At 52.8% G+C, this 20,935-nt stretch overlaps 2 protein-coding genes across 2 annotated transcripts; one reads left to right on the forward strand and one right to left on the reverse strand.

Annotated features, from left to right (window-relative positions):
- Nucleotides 1-222: 222 nt before the first annotated feature.
- LOC142930398 (P2X purinoceptor 5-like) lies at nucleotides 223-20,698 on the reverse strand. Its single transcript, XM_076072733.1, has 11 exons — nucleotides 20,532-20,698; nucleotides 19,656-19,825; nucleotides 18,861-19,019; nucleotides 13,541-13,634; nucleotides 12,720-12,800; nucleotides 9,511-9,652; nucleotides 7,745-7,884; nucleotides 6,519-6,612; nucleotides 5,873-5,938; nucleotides 3,440-3,522; nucleotides 223-1,941 (listed from the first exon to the last, which is right to left on the reverse strand). Exons 1-11 carry the CDS (start codon nucleotides 20,576-20,578, stop codon nucleotides 1,872-1,874), a joined length of 1,146 nt encoding a protein of 381 aa, XP_075928848.1. The 5' UTR covers nucleotides 20,579-20,698; the 3' UTR covers nucleotides 223-1,871.
- LOC142930399 (RUS family member 1-like) lies at nucleotides 14,198-17,066 on the forward strand. The gene is made up of 4 exons (XM_076072734.1): nucleotides 14,198-14,446; nucleotides 15,259-15,323; nucleotides 15,908-16,060; nucleotides 16,856-17,066. The coding sequence occupies exons 1-4, from the start codon at nucleotides 14,325-14,327 to the stop codon at nucleotides 17,023-17,025; spliced, it is 510 nt and encodes a 169-aa protein (XP_075928849.1). The 5' UTR covers nucleotides 14,198-14,324; the 3' UTR covers nucleotides 17,026-17,066.
- Nucleotides 20,699-20,935: the final 237 nt, after the last annotated feature.

Below are 20,935 nucleotides of genomic sequence, written 5' to 3' on the forward strand. Positions count from 1 at the left end.
TTCTTGCGCAGCGTGCCTTGAGATGCAGTGGCACGTAGGCGCGATATGAATTAAAGTTTTGCCGTATTCTCCGGATAATAAGACACCGTTTTGTTCGCCCGAATTTTTAAAGGAAGAGTTTGGTGGTGCCTCTCATAATCCAGTAGCTGTGTTCCTACTCGTGATAACCTGGGTTTTAAGAGTTGCGCGTTTTTAAACGTGCGTACTTCCAGATCTTTAGAACTCTATTGACAGTGGACAAGTTTTGGGGTGCGGCTTACATTTGTGGGAGTGTCTAATATTCCTGAGAATACGGTCATGGTAACTCTAAAACACATGTATTCGTGAACATACAAAAACAGATGCATCTTTATCCTGCTTGCGAGTACGGATTAGTTGTTTTCAAAGGCTGCACACGTATGTGTATATATTATCGCTATAAGTTACTGCGTGAGATGAGAGGGTGAATTTAAAAAGGGGTCGTCCATGTGTATTGTGTCATAGCACTTTTTGCACTCGAGCCCAAACCCAGCAATTACTCGTCGCAGACATCTGCGGTAGCAAGTTGAATCTGAACCCGGCAATGCGTGAGTTCGATTCCCGCTCACGGCCAACACCGGTGACGATCATCTGAACCGGTCTTGACAAAGGCGGCCGGGCGTGGTGCTGGTCGCCCACCCCCTCGTGTGCCGTGCCGGGCTTCATAGGCGCTGCTACTCGCTAACAGCACTTGCCCCAATAGTCTGTTAAGGCTATACGGGGATCTTTGTTTGGGGAACGGTAGTGCAGTGGTTAACATGCTGCGCTACGAACCCGGCTACCCGAGTTCGAGTCCAGCTCATGATCAATAATGATGACAATTATCTGAACCGGTCCTGGGTCTCCTCCTAGATTGGCTTGGCCTCGAGTGATTAACTGGTGAGGTGTGTAAACAACAACACTGGAGAGACAAAGGCGGCCAGGCATGGTGCTGGCCTCACCACCCTCCTTGCATGTCACGCTGGTCTTAATAGGTGCTCACTAACACTTGTCTGCACAGTCTATAAGGCTGCACACGGAATCATTTGTGCGTACATGTACAATATGTTTTGTTTCTGTATGATATTTTGTGTATCTTTATAAATGCATGTGTGCGTGTGTGTATGAGCATTATGCCCTCTCTTCGCTATGCTTGCGAAACGTGGAGCCCTTTAGAGGAGCATTTGGGCTGGTTTTAAACAATTAGGCTGGCCTGCCTACGATCCATCCTAGATTAACCAGACTGAATTGTGTGAGGAACTCAGATCTTTGAAAGATCCGGTCACAGTCCCCATCATCAGTGAGCTCCTCTGACAGGCGAGGCTGCGTTTGCACGGTCATGTAGCCCGCATGCCCAGCCACCACATGGCCAAGCAGCAGCTGTTTGGCCAGATGGAGGGGGCAAAATAACCGCGGTGGCATGAGCTGGAGAAGAGATGGATTCATGCGGTACAGGAGGATGTGGAGCTGATTCGATTTGTAGATAACTGGTACCAGCGTTGTCAAGATCGGCCTCTGTGGAGGAGGCTCATGAAGGACACTACTGGGCAGCTGCAACGCAATTGCCCTCCACCCACAACACAGGGCAGAGCAGCGACCCTCACAATAACGAGTGGAATGCCGGGCGCCTAAATCGCAGCAAGTTGGCGCAGTGGGGAGCACGGGTGATGCACCTGCCAGACGTTTATGTTGGTTAACTCACAACAACACCTGGGTCTGTCCCACGACCTTCTTGCCTGCAGCTAGCCTTCCACACTTTTGCATTCACGTGACGGCCTCAAAGTGCACCTAGCCTGGCCCACGTGGCGCGGATGATGGCACCGTCACTCGGCGGCGAACGGCAGCCATGTGTGTGTGAGCGCGCGCTCCTGCCGTCAGATGATGGTAGCGATGGTGACAGAGTCTCGCTTCATCCCCATCTGCACGCTCTCTCCTCTCTGAAACCTGTGCACCGGAGAAAAACAAGAGATGTGTCTTGAGGACACGTGCAGCCCTTTTTGTCAATCCACTGTTGGATGAGGGCCTTCCCCGTGCCGTGCGGGTTATGAGACCATACCGCACCGGTGCTACATCGGTTCGTGATGTGGGCCAGAGGTAGCGTGTTTGCCGCTCGTTGCAGAGGTTCTATTTACCATCTTAAACTATTTTTTTTTACCAGGTAAGGCCCACTGAGCTATCTATGCAGCTCTTTTTCAGAAGGGACCTGGCCACAAATGATAGTTCAACGAAGTGGCTTATCGTGTGGAAATGTATAGCAACCAAATACTCAATACGTGTGATGTTGATTCTAAATGTGAAGGGAAAAACCGCAGGATCTGGAGAAAATTTCACGCTACCACGGGGAGAGAGAGAGACACGCAAACTACAAATATACAGCAGGCGTCAAGGTCGGGATCGAATCCACGACCTCCTGCATACCAGGCGAGGTAGTTAACATCTTGGCACGGTGGTATTTCACGGTTTGAATCCAGCGGCCACCCTGGTTATTACTTGAGGTATGTGTCGGCCATAATAGTACGCCGCCATCTGCCTCTCGGTGGACGATTCCCATGACGTTATTCACAAGAGTTAGGCCATTGTGTGCCGCCCACGTCAGGGTGCAAATTCGAAAATGACGCTGAAAAGTACTCCATTGGAATTAGACAAAGTTCCCCCTTATAGCCTTTAACAGACTGGAGGAGCAAGTGCTGTTCGCGAGCGCCTATGGAAGCTGGCACGGCACACAAGGGGGTGGGTGGCCACCACCACGTCCGGTCGCCTTAGTCTCCCCAGTGGCGATGTTTACTACACACCGCACCAGGTACACATTTGAGGCTGGTCGACCTAGGGGAGGCCCAGGACCGGTTCAGATTGTCGTCACTGGTATGGATTGTGAGTGAGAATCGAACTCGGGTCACCAGCTTGTCCTCCAGCACCTCCGATGAGCGTGGTTGGCTACATACGGTGCGAAAAAAGTTCAACATACATACTGCAGCGCACTAACTGCTACACCACCGCTCAACACAATTACACATAAACACACGGGAGCAGAAGCAATCTTTACCCACTACTGGCAGCGGACTGATGCCGCCCCCCCCCCCATGTCACTCTTGCAAATGAGACTGGTGGAATGTTATCTTTCTCGCCTGGTATGCAGGAGGTCGTGGGTTTGATCCCAAGCCTGACGCCAATATATTTGGAGATTGCATGCTCTCCCCGTGGCCGCGTGGATTTTTCTCTGGGTTCTCCCGTTTTTCCCTCCACATTTACAATCAACGTGCGCCGAGAGTATTTGGCCACTATAAATTTGCACGCGACAAGCCACTTTGTTGAACTATAATTTGCGATAGCCAAGTCACTTCTGAAAAAGAGCTACACAGCTCAGCGGGCACTTAACCTGGTAAAATAAACAGTTTCAGTTTATAGTTCTCCGCACGCAGAGACCACACACACACACTCTCACCTGGCTTCCTCGTATTTCTTTTCCCGATAGAAGGGGCTCCGCTTGCTCAGGTACAGCAGCACCAGGTCACAGAAAAACGCCCCCTGTGTGGCACAGTCACAACGACAAAGATCACCCCCCCCCCCTCCACAGCGCACGCGGACCGTTGGGCGAAGCGCTGCCGTTGAGGCAGGCGCACCAGCGGGTGGTGTGGCTAGCGCCGTGCCCCGCCCACCACCTTTGTCTCCCCAGTGCTGATATTTTGCACACCGCGACAAGATGGTTAAGGTCTTCAGATTCGGCATTGCTCACTGCCCCACGGGCTCCAGGCTTCACACTTGGAGGGTGGTGACGGCGTCTTAGCAATTGCGGCACCTAAACTCTGGAACTCTCGTTGCCGTTCGAGGTCCGGACTTCCGAGACAGACGACAAATCTTCAAATCTCGACTAAAAACATCTATGTTTAAAACGTCCTTCTCACTTCTTCTTCTCCTGGTTGTCGTTAACTATTTTCCGCCTTGCCATGCATAGCGCCCTGACAGCGATTGTTTAAGGGCGCTTTATACATTTACATTTTGACTAGTCATATGAGTAGGGGGTCGCCACCCTTTTTCCACCGTGGACCAAACCCAGACGCCGTTCTTCAGTCAGCACTGTGGTCCATCAGCAGCGGTGGTACAAATCAATCACTGCTACCTGCAGGACAGGTGGCAACCTTTACATTTGAAGGCTTAGTCGACCTTGGGGATGCCCAGAACCGCTTCTGATATCACTCACCACTGATGTTAACCGTGACCAGGAATCGAACGGAGGTCGCCTACTTACTACCGTTACCATATCCGAAAAAAAAGACAAAGATCCCCCATATAGCATTTTAATTGACTGCCGGGGCAAGTGCTTTTAGCGAGCACCTAGTAAGGCTGGTGGCAACACGAGGAGGTGGGTGGCCAGCACCATGCCCAGCCGCCTTTGTTTCCCATGTGCCGATGTTTACATACTAAGTTAAGGCTGAGTCGACCTAGGGGAAGCCCAGGATCGGTTCAGATTTTCGTCACCAATGTTGGCCATGAGCTGGGATCGAATTCGGGTCACGGGGTTCGTAGCGCAGTGCGCTAACCACACTTAACTCCCGACGCCCTGTAACAAACACATAGATACATGTTGTAGAGATTTAACTTCATTTGCAATTGCACTTGACATCATATATCCTTGTTTGTTTACGTATTATATTTGTTCCACATCTCTGTATCTTAATTGTAAATGTACTGTGATCAGTTTAACACGGAGGAATTCGCAACCAATATTAACTCTAAGAGGTTTTTGGGTTAGATGGCCAAAATCTAACACAAAAACCTCTATTATGGGTACTGCGAACAGTAAAAAAAAGACTTAATATTGCTTTACGCTGTCCAATATTTTGTTATTGCTCATGTTGTGTTTCTACTGATTTCTGTGTGCTTCATTGCAGTACTTTGTTTTTATTTTGTAATATCTGAAACCCATCACTGGCAATTGAGACTCATCCTGGTTTCTTGAGTTCATCTGGTGAAACAAAAAACTTTTAACTTAAACTAGCTCGCTCGCTTATCATCTCACTCACTCACTACCCGTTCACTCACAGTCTCACTGAACCACTCATTCGCCAACCTAGTCACTCACCCACTCATGTACCATCTCAATCACCATTACTCATTCACCCATCCACCATCTCACTCACCCACCCACCAACCCACTCATGTACCATCTCAAGCACCCACTCATTCATCCACCCACCATCTCAATCACCCACTCATTCACCCACCCACCCACCATCTCACCCACTCATTTACCCACTCATTCACCCACTCATCAACACTCAGTCACCCACTCATTCATTCACTCAACTGATCACTCATCCACTCGTTCACACACACACACCATCTCCTCTCACCCACTCATTCACACAATCTTGCGAGTGCGACTTTGTCCTTGCCTCTTGAGCTCACACCTGGTGAAACAAAATAAACTTGAACTTAACATATACCATGTAGCCCATGCAGTCACACACATACGGATCACGTGGGTAGCACACACGTTCCACTGTTCACACGTACAGTCAGGATGTGTGATAAGGAGGACGTAATAGATGGGGGTGAGAGGGCGAGAGAGACAAGGAGAGGGTGAGGCTGGCAAGGAGCTGCAGAGTGAGGGAAGGGAGAGGAAAATGTGAGGGCGGAGATGAGATGGGAAGAGCGGGAGGGGAAGCGAGGGGAAGAGTGCTATTTAGCGAACGCTGTTACCTGTGACTGAGCGGTTAGGACAATGGATGATGCACAGATTGAATCATTGCAAAACGCGAGAGAGAATGAGTGAGTGAGTGAGGGGGAATGAGTGAGACGGGGAGCAAGTGGGAGAGTGTGGGGGCTGTGAGAGTGAGGAGAGAGAAAGGGAGAGCAAGGGGGAGATGTGTCTCACCGCTCCGAGCAGGGCCAGGCCTGATCCCACGTTCACGGCCGTGGGAACGATGCTGAACCTGCCCGCCTGGGTCAAGGGTCATGGTTAGTTCATTATGTATATGTTCGTTTGCAGCTCAGGGTCAATCCACTTCTGGATGAGGATATTCCCACGCCACACACCATGTGGGTCTTGGGGGGGGGGGGGTTATTTGACCATACTTCACCATGCTGGTCAGAGCAGAGTTGATTAAGTTTTAGAGCATACTTACGGGCAGCATAGTAAGTACAGTGCAACACTGGCTTTTGCTGCACTCCCATCTCAATCAGAGCTGTAAATTCCACATTTCTATGAGAGAAACCACGAGTTCATCACTAGGATAACTATTAACGATGTCTCGCAGTGAGTCACTGTTTCTTTTTTTGACTGTCCCAGAAGGGTCTGTGAGTGAGGCTGAGATTTGGCAACTGGCCAAGTCTCATTCTCGTGAACTCGTGCCTGAATTACCATGATGTCACCTGGCCAAACAATAATAAGAAACTAATAACGATCTTTATTTAAAGAGCAGAGCGCATTTCGTACCACAACGTTCAAGGCCACTTCACGCAAAGTTAAGATAAAAGGGAAACGTGAATAAAATAGGTCGCATGTCCCGTGTGGCGCTCACCTTGCCGAACACCAGGACGTCAAAGCGGATGCCGTAGACCTTGAAGAGCTTCCGCTGCTCACCGCCGTCCGCCTGCCGGTAGTATTTGGCGAATCTGCATGGGCCGAAAGGGTGCGGGTTGAAGGGTTGCGGTGTTGGTCAGCGCGTAACGTTCGTTGGTTGGGGTTCTTGTTTTTTTTTAACGGTAGGGTTAGGGTGAATGTTGCAGTTCGGGATTGATGTTAAGGTTAATGTTACAGTTAGGGTTAATGTTAAGGTGAGGGTTAATGTTACGGTAGAGGTTAATTCTACGGTGAGGGTTAATGTTACGGTGAGGGTTAATGTAACGGTGAGGGTTAATGTTAGGGTGAGGGTTAATGTTAGGGTGAGAGTTAATGTTAGGGTGAGGGTTAATGTTAGGGTGAGGGTTAATGTTAGGGTGAGGGTTAATGTTAGTGTGAGGGTTAATGTTACGGTGAGGGTTAATGTTAGGGTTAATGTTACGGTGAGGGTTAATGCTATGGTGAGGGTTAATGCTACAGTGAGGGTTAATGCTACGGTGAGGGTTAATGCTACGGTGAGGGTTAATGTAACGGTGAGAGTTAATGCTACGGTGAGGGTTAATGTTACGGTGAGGGTTAATGTTACGGTGAGGGTTAATGTTAGGGTTAATGTTACGGTGAGGGTTAATGTTACAGTGAGGGTTAATGTTACGGTGAGAGTTAATGTTACGGTGAGGGTTAATGCTACGGTGAGGGTTAATGTTAGGGTGAGGGTTAATGTTACGGTGAGGGTTAATGCTATGGTGAGGGTTAATGTTACGGTGAGGGTTAATGTTACGGTGAGGGTTAATGTTACGGTGAGGGTTAATGCTACGGTGAGGGTTAATGCTACGGTGAGGGTTAATGTTACGGTGAGGGTTAATGTTACGGTGAGGGTTAATGTTACGGTGAGGGTTAATGTTAGGATGAGGGTTAATGTTAGGGTGAGGGTTAATGTTACGGTGAGGGTTAATGTTAGGGTGAGGGTTCATGTTAGGGTGAGGGTTAATGTTAGGGTGAGGGTTAATGTTACTGTGAGGGTTAATGCTACGGTGAGAGTTACGGTGAGGGTTAATGTTACGGTGAGGGTTAATGTTACTGTGAGGGTTAATGTTACTGTGAGGGTTAATGCTATGGTGAGAGTTACGGTGAGGGTTAATGTTACGGTGAGGGGTTAAGGAAGATGGTGAGAGTGAAGGGGCCCACCTGAAGTTGTACCCCGAGGAGGAGGCATTGAGGTGGGGTCGCGCTGCGTCGAGGCGGTTGAAGGAGTCGACGGGGTGGCACTCACTCGCTGGGCGGTCCAGGTTACAGCTCCACTCGATCTGAACCCCGATAACGCCACCCTGTACACGCAGCATTACACACACAGCATTACACACACACAGCATTACACACACGCAGCATTACACACACACAGCATTACACACACGCAGCATTACACAGACACACAGCATTACACAGCATTACACAGACACAGCATTACACACACACAGCATTACACACACACAGCATTACACACACACAGCATTAACACAGCATTACCAATACCCGCCATACGCCACTAAGTGAAGGTGACGTCACCACGGCGCCTGTGCCAGGCCAGGTGCACTTTGCGGCCACGTGAAGTGTCGAAGGCTCGCTGACGGGAGGTCACGGGACAGACCCAGCAGGTGCCATGTTTTGACTGACCGAGACGACTGGTTGATGCACCAGCTGTGCCCCCCACTGTGCCAACTCACTGTTTTAGCCACCCGACGTTACACTTGTTTTTGTGAGCGTCGCTCCTCCGCCCTCCGGTGGTGTTGGAGGGCGACTGCCTCCAACTGCCCAGTAGCAGCGTCCTTCACAAGTCTCCATAAAGGCCGATCTTGACACTGCTCGTACCAGTCATTGGCAACTCCACTCCAAATTCAAGTTTCAAGTCCACTCAGCTCCATATCCTCTGTTACCACATAATGCCATCTCTTCTCTAGCCCATGCCACGCTCGTTTAGCCCTCTCTATCCGGCCGAACAAAAGCTGTTTGGGCATGCTGTGGTTTGGCATGTGGGCTACATGACCCAGCCAATGGAGGATCTCACCAATGGGACTTTGTCCAGATCAGTAAAGGATCTGTGAGCTCATCACACAATCCAGCCTGGTTAAACCCAGGATTGATCGTGGACAGGCTTGCCTGAATGTTTCAAACCAGCCAAGATGTTTCTTTACAGGGCTCCATGTTTTGTAAGCATAGAGAAGGAAGGATATCACTGTGGGCACGAAGATCCAAAGATTCTTGCGGAGCAACAAGCCAGGCAGCTTCCACACAGCAGCATTATACTGGTAGGAACCTCCTGGTTACACCAGCCCACAGGGGATTATTGTGTCCGTCCGTCCGTCGTGCATACAAAAATGGGAGGTGTGGGGCTGGGTAGAGAGGGGAGGGTGGGGAGGGCCTGGGTGGGGAGGGAGGGGCTGAGTGGGGAGTGGAGGGTGGGGAGGGGCTGGGTGGGGAGGGTGGGGAGGGTGGGGCTGGGTGGGTGGGTGGTGGTAGGGGTGGGGCTGGGTGGGGAGTGGCTGGTCACCCCGTGGTGCCCTTATAAAACTCAACGTTTAACGTACTCACGCCGGCTTGTGCCCGCCCTCACAGTCGGGCATATTTGCGGAATACACCACGTGGTGCCGCCGTTGACCCTGGCCATTGACCGAGCAACCCAACGTTCCTACCAGCTCCCTCCGCAGGAATGTGTTGTAGCTGCTGAGTGAAAAGATAACGCCGCTGGACTGATTCGAAGTGAGACATCGACTGCCAAACTGGAGCTGGTCATAAGCACACTGCCCAGGTACAGAAACCTCTCCATTCTCTCCACAACTGCCCCATCACTCATTGGGAGTGGAGGGGGTGGAGTATGCACCCTGTGTGTACGTGGTGTACACGCCGTGTACACGTAGTGAGTCATGTCCGCGGCGTGTTGCCAGGCAGGGCGCCACCTCCACGGCGAGGCTGTGGAAGTCCTCCCCGGCTGCGCGCACCAGCTGGCCCAGGCGGAAGATCGGGCAGTAGGGGGCGGCCGTGGCGCTGTAGCGGCAGCGCTTCAGGTAGTCCGCCTCGGCGCGCTCCAGCACGTTACGCCTGGCACGCCGGACACACGGGTGGACACGGGTGGACACGGGGGCACACGGAGACGAGGGCAGGGTGAGGGTGTACCGTGAGTGCCTGGTGCGGAGTGTAACCATTAACACTGGGGGAGACAAAGGCGGCCGGGCGTGGTGCTGGCCACGCCTCATCGAGGGTGCCGTGCCGGCCGTCGCTAGCAGCACTTGCCCCCAACAGTCCGTGAAGGCTACACGGGGGATCTTTGCCTTTGTTATATATCACCAGACAAGAGGCTCCTCTGGCGCTCCCTCGAGTCACGTGGAGGTGGCAGTGACAGTGACGGAGCAGTTGCTGTACCGCACCACTGTGCCGTGCAGTACAGGTGTGTGTGTGTGTGTAGTACAGGTGTGTGTGTGTGTATAGTACAGGTGTGTGTGTGTGTGCAGTACAGGTGTGTGTGTGTGTGTGCAGTGTGTGTGTGTGCAGTACAGGTGTGTGTGTGCAGTACAGGTGTGTGTGTAGTACAGGTGTGTGTGTGTGCAGTACAGGTGTGTGTGTGCAGTACAGGTGTGTGTGTGTGCAGTACAGGTGTGTGTGCAGTACAGGTGTGTGTGTGTAGTACAGGTGTGTGTGTGTGCAGTACAGGTGTGTGTGTGTGTGTGCAGTACAGGTGTGTGTGTGTGCAGTACAGGTGTGTGTGTGCAGTACAGGTGTGTGCGTGTGGAGTACAGGTGTGTGTGTGTGTGTGCAGTACAGGTGTGTGTGTGTGCAGTACAGGTGTGTGTGTGTGTGTGCAGTACAGGTGTGTGTGTGTGCAGTACAGGTGTGTGTGTGCAGTACAGGTGTGTGCGTGTGGAGTACAGGTGTGTGTGTGTGTGTGCAGTACAGGTGTGTGTGTGTGCAGTACAGGTGTGTGTGTGCGTGCAGTACAGGTGTGTGTGTGTGCGTGCAGTACAGGTGTGTGTGTGTGCGTGTGGAGTACAGGTGTGTGTGCGTGCGTGGAGTACAGGTGTGTGTGCGTGCAGTACAGGTGTGTGTGCGTGCAGTACAGGTGTGTGTGCAGTGTGTGTGTGTGCAGTAAAGGTGTGTGTGTGTCTGATGGAGGTGTGTGTGTGCAAAATGCAGGTGGGTGTGTATGTGCAGTACAGGTGTGTGTGATGTAGGTGTGTGTGATGTAGGTGTGTGTGATGGAGGTGTGTGTGTGTGATGTAGGTGTGTGCGATGTAGGTCTGTGTGTGTGTGATGGAGGCCTTAGAGGTGCTCGCTTACCATCGCTTGCATTCTACTACTGAATTTTGAAGATCACATTGACTATATTGGTAAAAAGACAAAAATAAAAATTGGTTTTCTGTATCGACACAAGCACTGCTTCCCCCCAATGTTCCGTTTGGAATTGATAAAAGCTACCATACTGCCTCTACTTGACTACTGTGACATCGTGTATAAATCAGCCTCAAGTACTGTACTGAAGAAGCTTGATTCCATCTATCACTCGGCCTTAAGATTTACATTGAACTGCCCATATAGGACTCACCACTGTGATTTCTACATTGGGTCAAACTTAACATCTCGTAATGTTCGACGGCTTGTGCACCAGATCTTATTTATTCACGATGTACTTACAAAAAAATCCGCAGACTACCTACTGGATCTCCTCTCTGTTTCAAAGAACAAATTTGACCTCAGGTCTTCGCTCATTTACCAGCTTCACATTCCCTATTGGCGTACAAAAACTGCAACTTGAATCGCTACCAATGAGATCTTCTCTCAAAACTGCTCTAGAGGAGTTGTACACCCCTTGCTGCCACTGCTATTCATTGGCGTAAAATAAAATAAAATGTTTCGCTCCGGATGACGCTGCAAAGTATTATCTGTATTTTGATTTAGCGTGCTGATCTTAAAGGTGCATTGCAAAATTTGATACTCCGACTGATGCTTCTGTTGTTGTGGAGTAACTCATGCAGCCAGCTATGGCTCTAGGATTTGGTGTTACATGTTATTTACGTAGTTTATTGTAAAAATTCGGTCACAGTCCCTATGATCACTGTTACGTTGCAATTATGGCTTTATTTTTTGGTGATTTTCGAAAAGTTTTTTTGGGTTGGACATGTTTGTTTTGTTGTAGTACGGAGTTAGACTGATGGCCTTAATCTAAGTTTTATTGTGGCTGTTGTTTGACTTGCATCCCACTGGGATTTTTTTTGCACAGCGTTGGTGTACGGTGCTTTTTTTTAGGAATATTTTGCCGTTTTTGTCATGGATTTTCTGTTTGCACAGTCACATGGTCACTTTAAGATGTTTTCTTGTTCGTGTTTTAGGTTTTTTTTGTTGTGGTTGCACCCGATTCAATAGCCGAATGGCTCACAGGGCTATACCAAAATAAATAAACTGAAAAAACCAAAAAAACCATGTATGTATGTATATGTGCATGTATGTGTATATGTGTGTGTGTTAAACTTCCTTCGCACTGTACGTAGCCAACTGTGCTAATCGGGAGTTGCGGGGGAAGGACAACAAACTGAACACAAATCATATTCTTAGTTCTTTCGGTAAAGTCACGTTGAAGGGAAGCAACAAAATAATAAAATATATAGCAATATAAAAATAATTATATATAGTATTATTTTGTTGTTTCCCTTCAACGTGACTTTACCGAAATAACTAAGAATATGAATTACTGCAGTCACGAAAGCTTTAAATCAAAATTGAACACAAATCAGTTCTAAATAAATGAGTTTGTCAATCTCGATGATGATTTAAAAGTGCACCGCTCCAGTGCCTTCCTGGTAGGGGAGTGAAGAGCGTTCCAGATAGCCGCAGAAGCGTATCTGAAAGCGTGCAATGCAGTGACCGCACGTACAATCACACGTAGGACGACTCAGCCCCAGGTGAATACCTGGTGCGGTGTGTAAACATCGCCACTGGGGAGACAAAGGCGGTCGGGCGTGGTGCTGGCCACTCACCCCCTCGTGCGCCGTTCCGGCCTTCACAGGTGCGACTCGCTAACAGCACTTGCCCCTACAGTCTGTTAAGGCTATTTGGGGCAGCTTTGTCTTTGTGCATATATACGTGCGTGTATATATGCGTGTGCCGAATGTCTCACTTGCTGAAGTCAAACTTGGGGAACCTGATTGTGTTCTTGATGAAGACTGTGAAATTCTCAGCCCCGGCGAGCACCGGCCTCCTGGACAGACGCGGAGAGAGTGGGGACGACGCTTGCTCGTAACCACACACGAGTTCACAGAACCTCCTCGCTGGGGCTACGCATCTCCTCCACACGAGACGACACTTCGTTGAGCTATCATTTGTGGGTGGCCAGGTCGCTTCTGAAAAAAATTGTTGATAATTTAGTTTAATCCATAATGCGTTTTTTTTGGGTTAGACCACGTAAAAAGTTTAGTTTAACCAGCCGACCCCGTTAAATACTTTCCTCAATCTACGCTTACGCCTCACTGTGTCCCCGAAGCGAACGGCAGTGAAAACCCACGAGGGATCCTCTCTGTAATCCCGCTGGCAGCAGCGAAGCTTCCTGCCTGACCCCTCTGCCGAGCCGCGTGGTTATTTTGTGTGGCGGCTTTCTCGCCGCGCTCCGAACCACCAAACCCCCCCCCGAGTTCAGTTCTCTCTCGCAGCCAACGCCAGGTGACGGGCGTCTCAACCCATCCTGGGCCTTCCCCTAGGTCTACTCAGCCTTAAATGTATACCCGGTGCGGAGTGTAAACATCACCAACCCGGGGAGAGAGACAAACCGGGCGTGGTTACTGCCCACCACCCCGCTCGTGTGTCGTGCCGGCGGCCTTCACAGGTGCTGCGACTCGCTACTAACGGGGGATCCTTGCTGTGTGTAAAGGTGTTCATGCAGCTCTCCATACAGGTGCTCATACAGGTGTTCACGCAGGTGTGTGTGTGTGAGGTGCCCCTCACCGTGGGGCCGTGGCCTTCTCCACAGGGCACCAGGCTGAGATCTCACAGGTGCGTATGCCCGGGCTGTAAGGAACACAGCGACCGGTCCTTATACCTGGCAGGCAGAGGAGGACAGGTGAGCGGCTGTCTGTGTGAACAGGTGTGAGCGTGAACAGGTGTGTGGAGAGGGTGGCCACCGCTTTCACTGCACACCGAATCCGGAGAGATTTCTGAGTGCTACGTCGATCACAGCTGTGCGGAAGTCACGTAATGTAATACATGTGTTGAGGAGTTCCCGACGACGACTCGGAGACGGCTTGAAGGTAAGGGCTTTCGCCAAAGGTTTATTAAGTGTATTACAATAGCACAAAGGGTGGGACAACTTCCCAGGGGTTAGGGGTCCTACACTAAGTCCTGGTCCAGCCCGGCTAGCTCCGGTCTCTCTCCCTCGAGTCGGATGGGGGCACTAGCCAACCCCACCGACCGGGAAGAGCAGCACCTCCTACGGCTACCAGCGGCTTCACTCCTGACTCTCGTCGATCCCTCTCTACCCCTGGTACCCTCTCCACCCTTCTCACTCTACCCGTTCCCACAGTGACCCCGCTTTCGTCACGGGGTCCCCCTTAAATACTAGACGAGACATGACGTCATCGAGCCGCACAGCGCGCATGATGCCACGTTCCGTGACGTCATCGCACTGGACGGCACACATGACGTCACGTCCCCATTTTACTCCTCTACACATACAAACGTACACGACACCGGCAGCGTAAGTGCAATAAAACGGTGAAAGAGACAAAATGGAATGTTTGAGAGATGCCACACGCGAGACGCTCGGACGGCAACCGCCTGCTTTGTGATTCCCACAGCCTTCGGCAAATCCCTCACGGTCAACGTTGGCGTTCCCTTCGCCGACGTCATCACCACGTGAGGCTTCTCCACACCTTGAGCACGTGGCTCCTCGCTTGCCCCTCCCAGTTGACGCTGCCCCTCCGTGTTGACGCTGCCCCTCCGTGTTGAAGCTGCCCCCCGTGTTGAAGCTGCCCCTCCGTGTTGACGCTGCCCCCCGTGTTGACGCTGCCCCTCCGTGTTGAAGCTGCCCCCCGTGTTGAAGCTGCCCCCCGTGTTGAAGCTGCCCCCCGTGTTGAAGCTGCCCCCCGTGTTGAAGCTGCCCCTCCGTGTTGACCCCTTGCCCACCGGATTCTCTGCGCTCGAGAAACTCGTGGGCTGGAGGAGAGGCCGAGGAGGATGGCCTCATGGTCTCGCGAGGCTGCATCAGATCGAGACTCGGGGATAGGAAGGGGGCTTGCTTGAGGAGCTTTGCCGGAAGGGACCCCTGGGGAAGGGGGCTCGCTTGAGGGGCTTTGCCAGAAGGGACCCCTGGGGAAGGGGGCTTGCTATGGGGGCTTTGCCGGAAGGGACCCCTGGGGGTTGAGCGACCCAGAGTGGATGCTGCCGTCCGGGCGTGTGCTCCCACACTTGACTTGACCGTGGCCCTTTCCAACATTTACAAAGCCCAGTTTCCGCTTGGCTGGAGACCGTTTCCATGTTCGGTCCGCTTTGCCAGTGTGGCCTTTGTGGCGTTGCAGGGCTAATGAACTACGTTTGTTGCATTGCAGGGCAAGTGAACTACGTTTGTTGCGTTGCAGGGCTAATGAACTACGTTTGTTGCGTTGCAGGGCTAATGAACTACGTTTGTTGCGTTGCAGGGCTAATGAACTACGTTTGTTGCGTTGCAGGGCAAGTGAACTACCGAAGGATGCAAGCAACAGGAAGTACCTCCTCCGACTAAACAAAGCGCGCGGTGAGTGCGGCAGGTTGCATGGGACCGGGACTTTGTTCGGCTGCATGCCAGACCGTGCCACAGGCAACTCAGTGGCTTGGCTGTCGAGTGTGCAGGCGGTGTAACTGCACCGGAGCCCACGGGACGGGGCGGCCCAGGGAGACCTCGGTTCTCCGTGCCGACCGTCGATTCAGCGGTGTCCAGGAACGGAGCACGTGTCAACGTTCTCACCGCTTCGCAATTTTAATTAGCGTTGACCTTGTTAGAGTGTTGCAGTGTTCAGTTTGTCGTCCTTGCCCCCGCACCTCCGATTAGCACGGTCGGCTACATGCGGTGTGAAAGAAGTTCCAACGTACGCGCGGTACAACACCTGAACCCCCACCGCACCTTCGTGAGCCCGCGCTGAGCGGCGTGGTGGAAACGGTCCTCGCGAGTTTCGACGTGGAGCCCTTAACCCAGAACAGGGGCCCGTGGCAGGGCGGCCTCCCGCCGCACGCGTCCTCGTCGATGACCTTGGCGGGTGCCGCTCGACAGACGCCACCTTGTCCCGACCTTCGCCAAGACGGGTGGAGGCTGCCTCTGATTCTCGGGCGGGCGTCGTACAGGAGCGGTCTCGATCGTCCTGCACTACTCGTCCGGCGCGAGCGACATCGTCGGGGCCTGCTTCCACGCACAGCTGTTGAGCCTCGCTCTGCCGCGCGGGGCCACCGTGGAGGTGGCCGCGGAGCACCGGGACGGCTTCCTGCAGCTGCAGAGAGGCGAGTCGTAGCGGCCCTTCTGCATAGCACGTGACAGTGGGGGCACTTTATTCCAGGCAAGGCCCCACTGAGCTGTCTAGCTGTTTTTTCACAAGTGACCTGGCCACAAATGATATGTGGGCTCATCATCATGATCATCATGTGGAGATTTCTCGCAGCCAACTACTCTAAATGCGTGGTGACGTTGATTCTAAATGTGGAGGGGAAAACCGGAGGGACCCGGAGATAAATCCATGCAGTGACCGCGGGGAGAGACGCAGGCTCCTTGGGGCCTCGTGTCAGTGGCGTTGTCTCCGAGCTCCAGCGTGCCGCTCGCAATCAGAAGGTTGCCAATTAAAATTTTTTCCATTTAAATTTCCATACTTGGCAGTAAGTCCCGAAATTCCGAAGACTCGCTCGGTGAGAGGGATTATCTGGGTAAATGGCAATGAACCTGAGAGGTATGGCAAAAAGAGAAGTAATAAAAAATGGTGTTGTTCGGGAAGAATGGAAGGAACCGGAAAGAGAGGAAGACCTAACAGAGCGAATCTCATGACCACAAAATAAGAGATTGGTGCCAGATAGGTGTGGCCCTGCTTGACCATACTAGCACTACATGACAGAGAGGAAAATGGGAACAAATGACGAAACGTGCAGTGGACACCCGCGGGGCTATCTGCCCCATGGTTCTTGATGATGATGACGATGCGTGAAAAAATTGGCAACCAGTTTTTTTTACCTAACCCATCGGGCGGCTGCTAAATTTCAACCTTAAGAATCTCGATGTTTACTTTGGCTCTCGTTTCTTTTGCGCAGAAATAACCGCCGGCGACCCCTGCGTGTCGGCGTCTCAAGATTTCGCGACGCGCCTCTTCCCGGAGGTGCTCGCCGGGCTGCGGAGCGCCGGCTGGGCCATCTCGGCAAGCCTCCTGCAGGCCGACGAGTGGCGGGCACAGTGGCACCAGTGCCACCAGAAGGCGCAGTGACGACGTCAAGAAGGGGGATTCGCGCAACATGAGAAAAAACGATTCAATTTGGGGCATCTGTTCCCGTGGGGAGAAATGTGGGGGGCTATGGGGAGTAGGAGGAGGGGGCTGTGTGGGGGAGCAGGAGGAGGGGTTATGTGGGGAAGCAGTAGGAGGGGGGGCTGTGTGGGGGGGAGGGGTAAACCAATGTGCCACCCGTGTAGTATGTAAGTAATGCTCCACGCACGTAAATATAAATACAAATGTATTGACAATAAAAAATCGGAACGTTTTGTTCAGTGGCACAGTGAACTGTTCGTGATTTTGTATCACATCCCGCGACATAAATCCCAGCACACATTTGATCATCCTAGCCCAACCTGGGGAGGAGCGGCGGTGCAGCGGTCGGCACGCTGAGTTCGGTGAGCGGAGTTCGATTCCTGGCCGCAGGCTGATATCTGTGGCGAGGGATATCTCACCACGTGGTCCTGCCCCACGCTTCACTAACCCACATTGACCAGTGTGGGGAGGTATGGTCAAACAACCCTCAAACATCAATGGGGAGGCCTTCCAGGAGGAGTTCTAGGTATAACCAAACTTGGTAATGTTAGTGACATTGAGGCAAGCAGTTTGGCAGTTAAAAACAAAGGTCAAAATTAGTAAAATCACCCAGTAACATCAACAATGGGTGGATGGTCGATCCAGAGGCATCACAATGTTCAACATTGTGAGTGGGGCTTGGGCAAGCCACCGGCGCCGCCGCCGCCGCGAGGAATTTGGGCATTGACGCAGGACCGTCGGTCACGCCGACGCCGTGCCGGCGGCGGCGGTGTCAGCGGCACTGTGAGGCGCAGTGCACGGAGAGCAGCGTGTTGCCGTGCCGGCTGGACACGGAGGTGACCGCGTAGGGGAACGTCTCTTGGAGCTGCACGGGCCCAGGGACGCAGGCCTCGCCGTCGGTCCGGCCCTGCCTCCCCCGCGCGGCCTTCCCCCACGTGAACACTTGCCCTCCTGGCCCGAGCACACGAGAGAATCACGCACGCGCGTGAGCACGATCTGCACAGGTTATCATTGTGCAACGAAGATAACTCGTGGTTTTTAAGACACAAACGCGAGTCATCGTGCGTGAACGCGCGTTGGCGCGACTTGCGTGAAACTAAACCAGAGAGACGCGCGCACGCACGAGCGGGGGATGTTTCAGCGAGACAAGGGAGCATTGCTTGAGGGCTCATCTCCATCGCCGGTGGTGGAAATTCCCCATTCCTACAGCGGTGGGCCCAGTCTGTGCAAAAAACAACAACCTCTGACTCCACACAAAGTGTTACTTAATTTATCACCACGGGAGTGGCAATATTGATGATGGGGCGTCTGAGCCAAGTGCTCTGATCAAAGAGGCCCCCACCTCCCTAGCATAAGGTGGTCATGGTTACAGACCTTTCACCATTCAGCTGCTGGATGAGAGCCTCCCCCACACCGTCAGGGTTATTTCGCACTGGTCAGCGCGTGTTGGTGAAGGCGGGGAGTGCACAGACACGCACAAAGATAACAGAGATCCCCCATATTAGGCTGGCATGGCAGACGAGGTGGTGGGTGGCCAGCACCACCTCATGGCGACCTAGGAGAGGCCCAGGACGATTGAGATAATCGTCACCGGTGTTGGTGGCCGTGAGCGGAAAAAGAACTTGTGTCTCTGGGTTCGTAACACAGCGCACTCACTACACTACTGCTACACTACTGCTCCCCACACACGCACGTTCACACGCGCGCACGTTCACACGCGCGCACGTTCACATGCGCGCACGTTCACACACACACGGTGGCGGCGGCAGCAGCAGCAGCGGCAGCGTCGTCGTCACCTTCGGCGACGGCCACGGTGAAGGCGTCGCCGCACGTGACCTGCACCACCTTCACCCCGCCGAGCCCGTCCACCGGCTGCGGCGCCCGGCTGCTCGTGCGAGCTCCCCCGCCAAGCTGCCCGTGCTGGTTGCTTCCAAACGTGTAGCACGTGCCCGTGTCTGCACGACGAGACGCGGCGAGATCGGCAAAGAATTTGCCAGGGCCGGTGACCGAAGAGAGGAAGACGGGGGGGTGCAGGGACAGGACGAGACAGACGGGGGAGATGGAGGCGGAGTGAGACGCCCTACACACGAGGCAAAGAGAGATGGGACAGACGGACACACCAGAGAGAGTGCGTCCTGGTGGATTACAAACGTGCCACGACTGACCGCGTCACAACTGACGACCGAGTCCGTCACAATGGCACGAGCGCTACGTGCAGAATTGCTCAGCTCGGTATTTTGAGGACGATGCACACGACGGAGGTGAAGGAGAGCGACGAAGACAAGGCAGACGGAGATTTAAGTATCTGATCAGCACGGTTGGCTACGTACAGTGCGAAAGAATGTCGACATACATCATGTTCGCCTTTTGGCGTCGTTCCCCGGTCTGACACTGGTGAGACTATGCCCTAACGAAGGCCGTCTCTGGTGTCGGCCAAATCAGTTTCAAAGACAACGCCACGTATAATTATCAGCGCATGTTTTTGTTTGCACGTTCACAACAAGTACCGTGTGTGATTAATGCGGGAACTTGATTCCTTGCAAAAGGTTTATATTTGCTGTTCAAGCATCTGAACACAACTCGCGCCCCACCTGTGACGGCGGCGGAGTGAGCGGTGCCCAGCGCCACGTGGACCACCCGGGCACCGTCCAGCGGGCTGGACTGCACCGGCGAGAGCACCAGCGACTCCTCCGTCTGCTCCGCGGGGCACGCGGCGTCGTCGCCGTCGTGCGAGATCTTATCCAGGCCCAGTTTGTTGTACCTGCGGCATGCGTCGGGCAGACGTAGAGGGGGCGGGGGGGGCGGAGGGGGGCCAGGGTGGGCATACGTCCCGGTGCAGTTGTCAAATCGGCATCAAATGAGTACCTGGCGCGGTGTGTAGTAAACCATCGCCACTGGGGAGACAAAGGCGGCTGGGCGTGGTGCTGGCCACCCACCCCCTCGTGTGCCACAGTGCCGGCCTTCATAGGCGCTATCAATTGTGGCCAGGTCACTTCATTTGTCTTTGTATGTATTGTATGTAGGTGGTGGCTAGGAGATGTTAACTACCTCGCCCGGCACGCAGGAGGTCGTGGGTTCGATTCCTGACGCCTGCTGCTGCTGTATATTTGCGCGTTTTTCTCTCCCCGCGGTCGCGTGGATTTTTCTCCGGTTCCTGCGGTTTTTCCCTCCACATTTAGAAAAACGCGTTTAGAGTATTTGGCTCCGTACATTTCCACATCGTATTAAGCCATTTTGTTGCGCTATCATTTGCGGCCAGGTCACTTCTGACAAAGAGCTACATCGCTCAGTGGGCCTTACCTGGTAAAATAAAACAATTGTTTGGTTTAATAGTTTTAGTTTCGTCCGTTGAACTTCTTTCGCACCGTACGTAGCCAATCGCGCTAATCGGAGGTGCGGGGGAAGGACGATAAACAAACCACAGAGGAGCAGTGGTAGAGAAATGAGACTTTGAACCCAGCTCGTACCGGTTGCTGCCGCAGGCCAGGAGCTTGCCACTGAAGGTGAGGATCATGGAGCAGTCGATGCCGCAGTGCGCGGTGCACGGCTCGTAGGGCGGAGGGACGGCCACCGGCTGCGGGCACAGGTGGAGCTCCTGATTGCCCAACCTGAGGCGCCCTGGGGGATTGGAGAGACACGCGCAGACGCATGGAGAGACAGAGATGCGCACGGAGAGACAGAGAGACGCACAGAGAGACAGAGAGACGCTAAGAGAGACAGAGAGACAGAGAGACACACAGAGAGACAGAGAGACACACAGAGAGACAGAGACGCACAGAGAGACAGAGAGACACACAGAGAGACACACAGAGAGACAGAGAGACACACAGAGACACACAGACAGAGAAACGCACAGAGAGACACAGAGAGA

The sequence above is a fragment of the Petromyzon marinus genome, chromosome 38, assembly GCF_048934315.1.
Source record: "Petromyzon marinus isolate PM22_M1 ecotype Great Lakes invasive population chromosome 38, UKy_Petmar_22M1.pri1.0, whole genome shotgun sequence".
In the NCBI taxonomy this organism is placed as follows: domain Eukaryota; kingdom Metazoa; phylum Chordata; class Hyperoartia; order Petromyzontiformes; family Petromyzontidae; genus Petromyzon; species Petromyzon marinus.